General features: G+C 42.7%; 1 protein-coding gene across 2 annotated transcripts in view; it reads left to right on the top strand.

The window, feature by feature from the left end:
- The window catches only part of ACVR1 (activin A receptor type 1), a 63,511-nt gene that overhangs the window by 31,524 nt on the left and 18,133 nt on the right, over positions 1–13,854 (top strand). For both annotated transcript variants that reach the window (XM_057415555.1, XM_057415553.1), the window contains exons 2-4: positions 2,460–2,533; positions 11,190–11,435; positions 11,918–12,135. In XM_057415555.1, the coding sequence (XP_057271538.1) occupies positions 2,467–2,533; positions 11,190–11,435; positions 11,918–12,135 (531 nt within the window). In that variant the 5' untranslated portion in view covers positions 2,460–2,466. The remainder of the gene's footprint in view (positions 1–2,459; positions 2,534–11,189; positions 11,436–11,917; positions 12,136–13,854) is intronic.

The following is a 13,854-nucleotide window of genomic DNA, read 5'->3' as shown; positions in this document are numbered from 1 at the left end:
GGAATAGAAATAAATGGAAAAGAAAATAAATAGGCGCATACAACTTGTAGCGTTTTCCTGGTTTCCATGCTGTTGTCTGCTTCCTATATTTTAAATTCCTGCACTCAAGCCAGCTCATGTTTCTTGTGTTCAGCCTCCTTTCCTGACAGAGCAGAACTGAACTCATTGCGGGTCCTTCCTGGCTTCAGCCAGTTTTAGGCAGGAAGAAAGGGTTGAAAAAGGGGCCAGGGGTGGGGGGGACTTCAACATGGTGGGTGCTGGGAGGAGGGAGGGAGCTGGTGGAGGGGAGGCTGCAGTGTGTGCAGGTCTCTGAGCTGACCTGCAGTTTTGGAGGTGGTATGATGGCTCCCCACCAGCAGATAACAACCCCTGTTGCTTTTTAATTGAGCATGGAGGATGCAGCCAGGAATCTGTAAAAAAAACTTCGCAGCCGCTCTGTGTGTGAGCGACATGCTGCTGTTTAACTCTTAACGTGCTCTGTTGTTAAAGTCATTTTTTGTCTCTTTTAAAGCTCTTTTCCCTTGTGCTCAGTGTCCCTCCTGTCTGAAGGGCTCTCCAGGTAGACTGGGGCTGCCAGTTCCTGCCGGGCTCGCCATGCATTCCCCTCGGCCCAGCAGCCTCTAGGGCAGCTGGCTTGCCCCAGCTCTGCTGCGGCTGTGGGCCGGCATCATTAAAATCAAAGTGTTCTGCCTCTGCTCTTTGAACCATTGATGTGCTGAAAGAAAGAGGGCATGTCTCATGAGCCACCTTTGTCTAGACTTGCAGAGAGTTACCTGGTGTAATGCTGAGGAAAATGCTGGTGTAAGCTGTTCAGCCCCAGGAAGCACACGTAGGGGCTGAGGAGGAAGGACAGCATTGCTGTTGGGTCCTGCAGCCACCCACCTTGGGAGCAACAGGCCCCTCTGAGCTGTTGTTTTAAACTTTTTGCACTGGATGGCTCAGTGATCATGCTGTGTGTAACTTCATCATGTTTCCAGCGTAACTGTTGAAGGTTAAATATTAGCATGTGTTAAGAATGCATTGATGTGTATCAGGAATGAGGAAGGCAAAGTCACTTGGTGAATGGATATTTGAATGGATATTTGAAACTCCTGGAGGTTGCGGTGAGCACTGCCTCATCCCTTCTCTTAAGGACAGAAGTTGAGTACTTGCGTTCAGAAATTTTTGATGATTTTAACTGATGGTGAAGCAATTACCAAAATGTTTCTCATATTCTGCAAAACAAATCTGTGTCAGGAAACAAATGTAGTAAATGGCTTGGCTTTCATCACCCAGCACTTAATCAGTCGGCTAACGATCTGAAAAGGAAGCAACAGAAGATATCTGAAAGAAAAATGGCAATATAAAATTTGTTTTTAAGTTTCATCTGCTTCAGAAAAATTAAATTGAAAAATGAAGACAAATACTTACATGTAAGAAGAATGGTAATGGCTCAGTGCCTTGGTCAAGGAGAGTCACTTTGCTGCTTTCAACTGAAATATTATGGCATGTTATTATCCAAAGAGTCTTGATAGGAACAAAGTAGCACAGGACTGACAAGCCTTTCTGAGTCATCCAGCCCTGCTTGTTGGATTAAATCCCAGTAAAGGTTTACTGTAGTTAATCTCTATTCCTTCGTATTGGTGATCAGTTAAATGCAGAGTTTAAGAAACTCTTAATCTTCTTTTCAGAAGCCTATTAAATAATTCTTACTTCACCATAAAAAAAAACACCTTTTCCTGTAAAGACCAAGTATCCTGAAAAAGATCTGAAATGCACAGAATTCACTCCTTTATTTACTGTTTTAAAGGCAGCATGTTCTTCTTCTGCATATGTGCTGGAAACTGCGTGTTTTCATGCAAGATGTAGTTACCTGTCTTCAACAGCAGGAACATGAAGCTGGGCTGCTGAAAGGAAAATCCTTGGAAAAGCAGCTTAATCTGGGAAATTACTCTTCTGAGAGTGGTGTCTTCCTTAAATACATCTTGATCTTGCCATCTAGCAATTGGTTCTGCTGATTAAAGTTGTTCTGAGTTCCCTGAGATATTTTCTGTTTTTCCCCTCAATGTCCAAATAACATGCAGTTTTACAGACTTTTTCAGATAACAATAATTTGGCTTTTTAATACCTTGTTGAAAGAATGTCTCTTCTATTTTACATACCTGTTTGGGACTGAGAGGGTTCTTGTTTTCATAGTAGCATGCTTCCAGATATGCAGTGTAGTTGCATGTGATGTTTCTGTGACCAAAAAAAACCCATAAAAATAAAAGAAATTGCAGTAAATTTATGAACATTTTAAATGAAGGATATTGGGAAACAAGACAGCAAAAAAGAGACCAGTCAACCTTGGTTGCTCTGCATTTTGTATAATTTTGTATAAACTGACAAAAGGCATAGCTAAACACTGATTTTTGGGGTGGTTATGTTTTAAGACAGCAGTGCAAGTGTACACAACTCTCATGTCTCTTCTCTTTCTGCAGCACTACAATGGTAGATGGAGTGATGATTCTTCCTGTGCTGATCATGATGGCCTTTCCCTCTCCAAGCTGGCAGGGTGAGTGATGTGTGTCGTGGTACTGTGGAAGAGCTGGGTTTGAGCACTGGCTCAGCTGCTGGAGCTGCTGGACATGGCTTCATGGCACCCCACTTGCCTTGTTAGCTGACTGCATGGGCGGGCTCCTCTCAGGTACAAGAGATCTGCTTTTACATTGAAAGGACATTTTTTGCCTGTTTCTGTATAAAAATTACAGCATGTGCAATTGGCTTAGGTCTGTCCTGGGCTGGGGGTGGGTGGGGTTTGGAAAGCCTTACTTGAACACCAGATTATTCAGCTACGTAACAAGTAGATCTGTCTAGCCCATGGGCTGAGGTGCAGTTGTGTTGCATTATCATAAAGTGATTTTCTTTTTTTTTTTTTTTCTGTGGGAATGCTATTTGACATATTTAGTGGGGTGTTCGATAACTTCTCTGTGATTGCTCTAGTAAGGTTTCTGGATATGGAAAACAGCTACTTCGTTAACTGTTTGCACACTTATGTGCACATCAAGGTTTTATGACAATGTGTTAAGATTTGCCTCTGCAAAATGAGGAAAGGGTATTTCCACTGCCATGGAGAGGCAGGAATGGTTCATTTGAAGGTGGTTTGGATGTTCTAGGAGATGACCTCCTGAAAGACGCATAATTGCTACTTTGCAGGTGGCCTTCTTAAAAATGCTGAATAAAGATTTTTTGCAAGTAACTTGCTTTTCTTAGTTTTAAAATTTACATGACTTGAGGTGTATCTAGTGTTTGTTACGGCATATCTATTCTTATTTACCTTGTGAAATACCTATCAGAACTACTCTGCTGAAATGCATTTATCTTCAAATGTTGGTGCAAATGATAAAAGGCAGAGTACTTTAAATATTACAATGGATGGTGGAAGGACAAGATTAAAAATGCATGGAGGTCTAGTGGTTGACTTCAGTCATGTCTATGAATAGGAAACAAAATTTAAAGAGGGAGGAACATTGGATTAGCGTTTGTCAGAATACGTTAAACTGTTAATATTATTGAGACAGCAGTATCTTGAAATAAAGTTTGGTAGCAGTTATCACAGTGTACCTTATCAACTCTTGAAGTGCAGCTATCTGCTTCTCAAACATTTGTTTTGGCTTTCAGAGTTGCTTATATATTAAAAATCTTAAATCACATGTCTTTACATCCTTAACTTGAAGAGCAGTAGATGGGGAAGAGAAACATGGGGAAAAGGTGCCTGTTAATGTCTGAAGTTCTGGTTAATTTCTCTTGTTCAATGTGTGGAATCAGATACTTGTGCTGCCCATGCAGTGCAGCACACAGGGCAGTATTGTCAACCTATCCAACCATACTAAAGGTACCTTGCAGGTGTTCATACCATAGTGATTTGACCTGACTCAGCTTAAGAATAGGAAAGTAGATTCTAGGGCTTCAGTGTTATCTTTCTCTTGAAAACATGCCAGTAAGTGATCAGCAAGAAAAGAGTAATTAAATCCATGCCAAGGTTTTGTTTTCCTGGGACTGTGAGCTAAGACTGGAGGTACAGGATCATTCCTCGCTGAGCTGCGAGGAAGGGTAGAGCTGGGCCAGATGTGGAGCTGGAACAGGCTTTGGATGGAGTTTGCGTGGAGGGGTGGAGCATGTGGGTGGAGATGCACAGATGTCTTCTTGCTGCCTGTCTGCCTGTGCCAACTGGAGGTGTACAGTTTCCTGTTCGTGATGTGAGCTGCCATGCTTATCGAGTAGCACTTCCTGTAGATTTATGTATTTGGGCCTGTGTTTCTCTCTCACAGTGATACAGCTCCTGTGAAAGACTTTGTAGAAGAGACAAAACAATCTTGCTTTGTTTTTCTTGCTTTATTCCCTCCCTTCTTCTCCCCCCATACTTCCTAGGATGAGTTTTCTTTTTCTGTGAGCAGTTACTTGTCTAATGCATGTAAACAATACTGCTCTTCCCCCTTTTTGGGTTTGATAGTAGTAGTGCTGTTGTTTCCTTTTGGAAATAGTTTCCTAATTCCGAGCTGGTGGTTGAGCATTTGGGGGGGGCAGAAATACTTAATGGACCCCTCAGCAAACTTTTATTTACATCTCTTCATCTAGGGTTTGGTTTCCTCACCAGGTGGGAGTGTCTAAGTGCTGGTTGGTGCTTATGTTCCAGCAGCCTGTGTTAGGGCAAATGTGGTAAGCCCAGAGGTGCAAACCTGTGGAGAGGGTTGTCTATCAAGGGAGAGCATGCCTGTGGAGATCCTTTGAGGGAATGGAAGTTGATGCTCTGCTGCCTGTGAGCAGGCCATGGCGGTGGGGCTGGTGCACCCTGACCAGTGTGCTTTCCCATGTGCTTTTTCTGAATACTTTCGAAAGCTAATGTTTTGGGGCAGAGCACTGATTTGTCTTCCCTTTGCACAAAACAACAAGAAGTTACAAAACCTTCTGATCCCCCTCATGTATTTCATAACAGATCAGTCCATTTACTTTCACTGTGATTTGGACCAGTTAAGTTATTTGTGGGTTTGGGTTTTTTTGGGAGGGTGTTAGGTTTGGGGTTTTGTGTGTTTTTGTGCATTTTTGATGAGTGAAAAATGTCTGGGCATAGCTTTGGGTAACATTCAGAGGCAGATTTGACTAGTGCTGTGTTGCTGCTAGGCTTCAGAGGATGGGATTAAACATGATCCATTTTTAAAATAAACAACCCACAGCCCAACCAAAAAACCCAAACAGTGTATAGAATTCCAAGTGCAGAAACTTATTACTTCCCTACTTGAGTGTCCAGAAAATCCTTTTGTTCTAAAGGTTTACTGCAGTGCTTGCTTCTGTATTATTTCTTTATTAGCCCTGTAAAGTGGGGAAAAAGGCTTTTCATTTCCCAAGAAACTAAGCTCTAAGGCAGAGCACTTTCTAAATAATGCAATGCCTGTGCTTAGGCATGGGGTTTGTCACTTACTGGTAACTGTGCACAATGGAGTTTCCTAATCCCGATGGCCATGTCAGGAGCATGGTGCAGGAGATGCTGCTGCCTTCTCCAGTGACTGGGGGAAGGCATCTGGACCATGCTCTCCTCTTGCAGCTTGGCTTCCCTGCCAAACGCAGCCTCACTCTTGGGTATGAGGAGTAAGCAGTTTGAGAAGGGTCTCGTGTCACACCACAGCCAGGAAGTGTTTGGGAGCTACTGGAAGTCCAGAAGCTGCTGTGTGGCTGGTGGAAAGCTGGCTTTGGGAGCAGCCTCACTCTGTCACCAGCAGCTGGGCTTCAGGAGGGTGTCCCTCTGCAGAGGTGGGCACCATCTGCCCAACCTTGTAGCTTTATAACTGATGGTCAGTGGCCAGAGCACTTGTGCTTTTCCTGGTTTTAGGGGTTTTTGTAAGATGAAAAACAGTAATAAGGCTAAACAGCTGTTTCTTAATGCTGGAAACCTCAAAGGCATTTGTTAGATTAGTAAATCCTATATAAAATCAATTATTATAGGCTGCCCAGAGAAGTGGTGGAGTTGCCATCCCTGCAGGTATTTAAAAGATGTGTAGATGTGACATGATTTAGGGACATGACATGAAAATGGTTTAGTGGTGGATTTGGCAGTGCAAGGGGGACTCGATGTTAAGAACCATTTTCAAACGTAAATGATTCTGTGATTATTATGGCTGTTGTGTAATGCTTGTTACTTTACACATAGAGAAAATAAAACTCTGAATTGAGCGGGCATCTCTACAAGCTTCTTACTTGCCGTTTCTCTGAAACGGCTAAGAATCATAAAGGGAAGCTATCCACCAGAAAAGAACTGAGTTACAGTTAAATGGACCCTGAAGGTACTGTAATTTTTTCAGGTCTGCTTTCCTTCATCTTCAGTTCATTGTGATATGAAGCCCTAGCAAATCCCATCTCTTCCCCCAATCCTAGTTATTGAAAAAGGGAGTTAATATTGCTGCTTTGACATATTTTGGCCTTTGAGCATGAAGTCCCTTTCATTCCACTAGAGATTTCAGCAGCTCTCTGAAATAAGGCTTCCTGGTGAACTGTAGCTTTCTGGTTTGATTTCAGGATTTTCCATTTGGGAAGTATGATCCCACTCAAAGCCTAGCAGCAAGCCTGCTAGGGGGCAACAGCCATAGTACAACTCTGAGAGGTCTCAGGCTGGGAAGCTGGCTCACAGTGGTTCTGAGGACTGGGACTGGCTGTGTGTGCCCGAGGTTAGCTGATGACTGCAGTGTCTGTGCATGTTCACTATGTGACCAGGGAGGCACGGCGCCTTCCTGCTGCACAGCTGTGGGCTGGCCTGGAGGAGGGCAACTGGATGGAGCTTCTCTGCCCACTAGTTAGTGACTGAAGGTGTTGCTCCTTTTTGCTTTGCCTCACTCTTTCATAAAGAAGAATAAAGTCATGTCTTGGTGAGCAAAAGGCTGGTTTGTTTAAGGGTCATTTACCTCTGTTCATCCTTGGCCACCTGGCTTTTTTTTCAGCCACACAGTAAGAGGTCTTGTGGTGCTGTGTAGGTTATCCTTCTGAACACTTGCAGGCATGAGCTAAGTGTGTATTGTATCTATGTAGTAGGGTATGCTAATCTTTATCTGCGAGGTAAAGTTTAGTACTGTGAAGAGCGGGAAGTTGGACTTGATGATCCTTATGGGTCCCTTCCAACTTGAGTTATTTTATGATTATGTGAAATTTTGAAAGGGAAGGTATGTGGTAGTGGTGCAGTGGTGTGATACTGTTAAAGCCCTACTTTAAAAGGTACTTGTCTTGTAATTAGAGACTGTGTCTTCAGTAAGAAAATCAAGACTCTAGTGATATGTATTCTTAATATTTTTATGCTTTTAAAAACTACTGCAGTGTTTGCTGACACACAAAATTAATGCACTGTCACACAGTTAACATAGGCCTTTTTCAAAGTCAGAGGTAAACTGTGTTGCTGTAATGCAAATAAGAAAATGAGGCTGAGTGCCTATTGTGATAGTTGTTCAATGGAAAATCGCATAACTGTTGAGGTTGGAAGGGACCCCTTGAGATCATTTAGTCCAACCCTGCTGGTCAGAGAGTGCCAGCTGCAGCTGGTTACCCAGGACCAGGTCCAGTCAGGTTCTGCACGTCCACATAAGGTGGAGAATGCACAAGCTCTCTAGGCAATTTATTTAAAAAGATTTTTTATTTTCTGTGTGTTCAGATGACGTTTCTTCTTAATTTGTGTCCCCTGACTAATCACTCTTCTGAATGTGAAAAGATCACCTCAAAATTCAGGCATGTTGATCAGAAATATATGTAGTGTATCATTGCTTCTTGGAGAGAAGTTTGGTATTTTCCCAAACAGTTAACAAAGTTTACAGATTGGTAACTGGTTGGGTGACAAACTTCACACAGAAGTAACTGTGTTTCTTTGCACCTGTAGGTTTCCATCACTAACCAGTATTCTCGTGCCCTATGGGTTCTGGCTGGGGCTGTGTGGAGTGTCTTGGTTCTTGTTCTGTTGAAATAACCTAGGTAATGAAGAGTCAGTGCTCATAGCTGTTGACTTTTACAAAGTGAATAAGCAAAAAAAAAAAAAACCAAACCAGGAGACTCAATGTTGACACTTGTCAGTAACTGGTTTGTTAGTTCATTATTATGAACATTGATGCAAATATCTATCTTTGTGTGGTAAGTCAGATTTTTTGTGTTTGTGCACAAGGTATATATGCCACAAGTGCAGCAATGAGTTTCTGTATTATGAAAAAAAATACATGCAGCAAACGTGTTTAGGTAATGGAAGTATTCTTAAGCTTGGCTTCCTGCCTGTGTTTTCTAGCTGCTGTGTATGTAGCTACCCAGCCAGCCTTCCAGTCCTGGAACTGTTATTGAGCAGGTACTTGCCTCTGAGCCTGTGTGTTGGAGGAGTTGTGTTTCAGCCGTAACTTCTTGACTGTAACTGGCCTGTGGCATTTGCTGGTCTTGTCTGTCCTGCAGATTTGCTTGCTCGTAAGAGCCATGGAGAAGTATCATCACCCAGTCCAGCTCTGCCTTTGCTGTGGATTTGCCTTATGCCAACAAAGCTATGCTCTGCAAGTGCAGCTGGCTTCACTTTGGGGAAATATGGTGCAAATATCCAGCCCTTCACAGCTGGGTTTGTGCACGGGAGAGTGCTTTGTTGATGCAGTACAGTGTTCAGCTTGTATGTGTTCACTGAAGCATTGCCCCGTCTGTCTGCTCTCAGGTGTCTGACCTCTGCTCTGTCTCAACTGATGGCCCACGGAGACAGGAGCAGGAGGGATATGGTCAGGGCTTTGGCTGGTTCTGCAGCCTGAATAAACCTTGCTGTTCATAAAGTCTTGCTGAATAAGCGGAGTGTGGCACTGTAGGAGCGTTAATAAGGGAAGGGCTGGCCAGTTCACGGTAATATACTGTTGAGTTGGAAAAACAACTAAATAAAGAAAGGAGCAGTTTGGGCATAAGAAGTAGTAACAGTCATCTATGGGAATCTCTGTTTCCAATCCAGGAGTTCTTTACCAGAAATCTGTCATTTCTACATCTAATTGATCTGTATTGCCCCTTGGAAACATTGGGATCTGCAGCAGTTAACATATATAGTCAGTGTTGCTGTGTCTTCTTGGTCTATTAAGTAGATCCAGAGCCATTGTATCATGTTAGATCGCTTGCCCTGACTTCAGTCTAGGACAGGCTTTCCAAAACACAGGTAATGTGTTTGGAGTTGCAGTGCCTTAGTTCATTGCTTGTAAGGGGTATCGAGTTTGCTGTGTGTGGACTGATCAACTGCCTTGTGGCTGTTCAGTTGCTTTCTGGTCTGTTTGGAGATTGCTGAGCTCCTCCAAGAGGTGGCACATGAGGGGAGGTGTTTCTGCTAGAAACTGTTCCTCTGGCTTGTGTGAGGTTTGCTCAACCTGAAAGGGACTTTGGGTCAAGAGGGAAGATTTAGGCTGGATCAGGCTGCAAAATGGATTAATTTTCCTTGTGGACTTGGTGTGGATCTCCAGTGGTAGCTTAGTTGTCCTTCATATAGCAGCTTGTTCTGCTGTCAGTTAATAGCTGAAATTGTGTTACTCCAGAATGTGAACTTCTTTAGGTCTGTCCCACAGGCCAGTGTTTTGTCAGTGACAGTAAGAATGTCCCACTCACTGGGAGGTACCAAAATCCTGGGGAAGGCTGTCCTTTCTGAAGGCACAGTTCTTTGTGCTCTCAGGCAGTTGTGACCGTGCCTTGGGAGGAAATAGGGTCTTGACGTTGAATGCCGGTGGCAGTTGCAGCCAGATGGACCAAGATTAAGGGCTTGTGTGTTACAATACCGGTTGTATTTTATTGCTGCTGTTGTGGGAGGAGAAGGAACATATTTTATTATAGAAATGTTTGGCATATTTTTTCCTTTAAGTTCCACAAAATTAGTGAAGTTACTGGTGCAGTGCATTCCAGTACTTGAAATCAGTGTGACACTGTTTGGTTTCAGGATCCTTTCCCCAATTTTGTTTTTGTTAGTAGTTTAAAAATGAAAATTTATATTTGTGTTTTTGTTCATTGTGGAAGAAGGGGAAGAAAACAAAGCAGGAAACAAGCTGACTTATATTCCCAGTGGGCAAACTCTAATGATAGGCTTGAAAAAGTCCAACATGTGATATGCTTAGTTCCCGTTTTAAGAGCATCCACTGTTTGTGTGGCTGGAAATTTTTCTTGTGTGTTAGAATGGAAAAGAAGAATGTAAATATAAGTTAAGTTGCCATAAGTGTGTGTGTCCCACAGGATGTGTGTGTGTGTGACAGGACTTTTTCATTGCCTTAGCCTTCTGTGTGAGTGCGTGTGGCTGCTTACCACTGCAGGTACCTGCATTTTCGAGGAAACTGAAGAGCTCCCAGCATTCTCCATTAGCTTGCTGAGGGTGGTTCCTTCTCCTGCAGGAACTGGAGTGATCTAGTGCTGCATGTTTAAAGGCAGGTGCCGTTCCTGAAAGTGGCACAGGGAAAGCTGGTTTCTTCCAGCTAGCCATCTCGGCTAGCACTTTGCCGAGGATACTTAAAAATTTACTATCCTACCCTGTACATTCTGTTAAAAGTTTATCCTTTTACTTAGCTGAAGCTTCTGGCATTGGAAGGGAGATGGTGTACCTGCTGCTAGTATGTGCTGCTGCTTGCCTTTTTATCTCTATGGTTACTCAGACTTGCAAGATACTCCCCAAAGGCTTGCCTTCCTGGGAAAGTAGGGCCAGATTTATTTTTCAAGCAGGGTATTTAGACCCACTAAATCCTGTGTAGGTATGTCCACTGCAAATCTAAATGGCCTTAATTTGATTAAGGTAATTGCCAAAGTGCTTGGGAATGTTTTTAGTGGAAATAGTTAATGTGGTTTAGCATATCTGTTTTAAATTTGTATTGTTTGTTAGGGATTTCTCTTCTGCTGAGCATCCCCGTGTAGATAACCCTCTCATGTTGCATACCTGCAGTAGCATATGTGAGAAAGTTCATGTAAAATGTCACTACACTCTAGAATTTGAGTGCTTGGAGTGGGCAGATAGCACTAGTATTTGGTGCAAGCTCTTATCTTTACCCTGCTGCAATGGCTAAATCAGTGTTGTTAGCTCCTACTTGGTGGTTCTTCAACGCTTAGCTGCAAGTAATATTTCTTCCCTTAAACAGAGGGGTTTATTGTCTAATGATTTCATTATCTCTATGTAACCGAAGCTATTAAGAATACAATAGTGTGTTTTCCTCAACTCTTCCCTTTTACAGATGAACCCTATGAATGTGTGTGTGAAGGCATGTCCTGTGGGAATGGAGATCGATGCCAAGGGCAGCAATGTTTTGCTTCCCTGAGCATTAATGATGGTGCTAAGGTTTACCAGAAAGGCTGCTTCCAAGTCTATGAACAAGGGAAAATGACGTGCAAAACACCACCATCTCCTGACCAAGCTGTGGAGTGCTGCCAAGGATACCTGTGCAACATGAATATCACTGCACAGTTGCCTTCTTCTAAAGGTGAGAGGCTTACTAATAGTGAATTTTGAGAAAGAAGTTTTGCCTTTGTGTGATGTGAGCAAGATAGTTTCAGCACTAGCCAAAGGCAGGCTTTAATCAATGCAGTAAGGCCCTTTCAACTTTGTTCCCCACCCTGGGGTCCACTGGCACATGTCTGATGTCCACATGTTGCATGATCTGTATGGCTGGATGAATGACAGCGGTTAGAGTGTGCAGTCAGGGTTGAGTTACTGCCTGTGAGTGTTCTGAAGCATCTGGGTTGTTCTGACTGCTCTGCAGTCAGGAAGTCGTGGTAGTAGTCTCTGTAAGTGCACACTTGTAGCCCTGGCTGCTTCATGGCCTCTCTTTCAGACTAGATGGCTACCAAGTTAAATGTTGGTGTCAGTGCTACTGCTTTTAAAGACTTTCTCTGGAAATATGTATTTTTTTTTTCCTCACTTACCCTCACCTACTGCCCTTTTCCCCTTCTCTCTCTTTCCAAGGGCAAACTTTTCAAGGTGAAGCTGCAGGTTACAGCATGGAAACACTAATCATCGTTATACTGGCTCCTGTGATAGTGTTGATAGTTTTTTCGGCAGTAGCTGTGCTGGTCTTCCGGAGAATACAGAAAAACCATATGGAGAGGCTCAATTCTAGGGATGCAGAATATGGCACAATTGAGGGACTCATTGCATCAAACGTTGGAGACAGCACATTAGCAGTAAGTAACCTGTGTGCATGGTGAAAATTCATGTGAGCTTTCTTCACTTCTCAACTCCCCTCTAGTTACCCTCCAGATACACCTATGTCAATAACAGGACCTTTTGCTGCCAGGGATGTCACTTAGGACCAGGACTTCTGTGGTGACATTCCTGTGCTCGTGAAGGCATAGTTTAAATGAAATTTATTCAAAGATAGCTTTTGCAAGTAGAGCTCCTTTGACTTGCAGAATTGCTATAAACTGTAGTCAAACTGTTTGTAGAAGCAATGTCTAAATGGCTAAAGAAAAATGGTCCAAACCCCAAATATTTTTATGTTACTAAATAAATCATCTGGGTATTTTCTTTCTGTGTTTTGGACTGTGTTTTTCTCCATAGGAGGAAGAAACTGAAACAGATATTTCTTTAAGTGTAGAATTGCCTTCAGTATCTTCCTTAGAAGAAAGTGTTGGTTACCATCAACTAGGGAAGCAATTTTGACTATGTCCAAAAAGTATTCCAGAAAATGGTTGCACCTCATTGCCTGAAAGTTGACAACTACTTTGCAGGCCCAACTATGGGAATTTATTAAAAGAAAGACCCATGGGACTGCTCAAGAAAATGAAGTATTTTAGGCAGCTTGGAAACTTTCTTGCATCTTTTTGTTTTGAGGCAGTGATGCTTCTGTAAAATACTGCTGTGAATAAGTGCTGCAGGGGTCACATGGAAAAGCCTTTCATTCACAAGACAGTATGTCCTGACAAGTAAGTTTTCAGGGTTTGAGATGGCTGGTAAGGGATACTGCTGAGGCAGGGAAGATTCCTTTTTTAAGGAGGAATAAGTTAAAACTGAGTAATCAGACGTACGGTGATCTGGATTCCCCAATACGCATTTTTGAAACAGCCTGTGTAGGGAACAAGTAAACCAGTTCTTCAGTCAGGAAGAAGAGCTTGGTTATCTTAAGGAGGTATGGGGTATGATGAAGATGCACAGTGTGGCAAGGGATAGGAGAGGATGGATAGGAATCAGCTTGTTTGCCTTCTTCAATATGGTAACGGGAAGGCATCAAAATTAGTGTGCAAGAGCAGGGATAAATATAAGGAAGGTGGTGCTTAACACAGAGGTAATTCAGCCAGTGGGATTCCTTGCCTGATGATTTTTCTAGGTGCTATAGATTTGTATATATTCGAAGAGCAACAGGATGAAAAGACTATGCTAAACACATTAAAAAAAGTCCAGCTAAGGAAGTTCCTGAGCTCAGTGTGCTTGGAGACTGGTAGAGCTTTAGATGAAAGTATCTTGTATGTGAAAGTATTTCTATATTTGCTTCTAATTCACTCCACCTTTAGTATCCCAATAGTGTAATACCCTAATGCCCTTATATAGTTCCATTTATCTAATATTCCTATGTCTAGTACTCCAATTTGCTCCACTGGTAATACGCTAATGAAAGGCATGGGATTTGGGTATAGTCAGAGACAAGATACTGATCTAGAGGGACTTCAGGGTGGCAATTCTGGTAAGAGTTTTGGCTTCTAAATGGTTGCTTCCTTAGTAAGATAGAGCAAGGGAAATTGCCTTCCTCTGAGCTTAATGTGTCCAGCTGCTTCATGGGACTGCAGGATCAGCTGTGGTACAAACTGCAGCAGCTGTCTATTGCTGCCCTGCTAGATTGCTTCAGCTTGAGCATCTATAAACTATACTTGTTAATCTTTTTTTCAATGCCTTTGGGTTTCTTCAGT

The sequence above is a fragment of the Pezoporus wallicus genome, unplaced genomic scaffold (assembly GCF_028554395.1).
Source record: "Pezoporus wallicus isolate ANWC-B61680 ecotype Strahan unplaced genomic scaffold, APGP_CSIRO_Pwel_v1 contig_736, whole genome shotgun sequence".
NCBI lineage: Eukaryota > Metazoa > Chordata > Aves > Psittaciformes > Psittacidae > Pezoporus > Pezoporus wallicus.
Note: the sequence above shows the minus strand (reverse complement) of the source record. Positions and strands in the feature narration are given on the sequence as shown.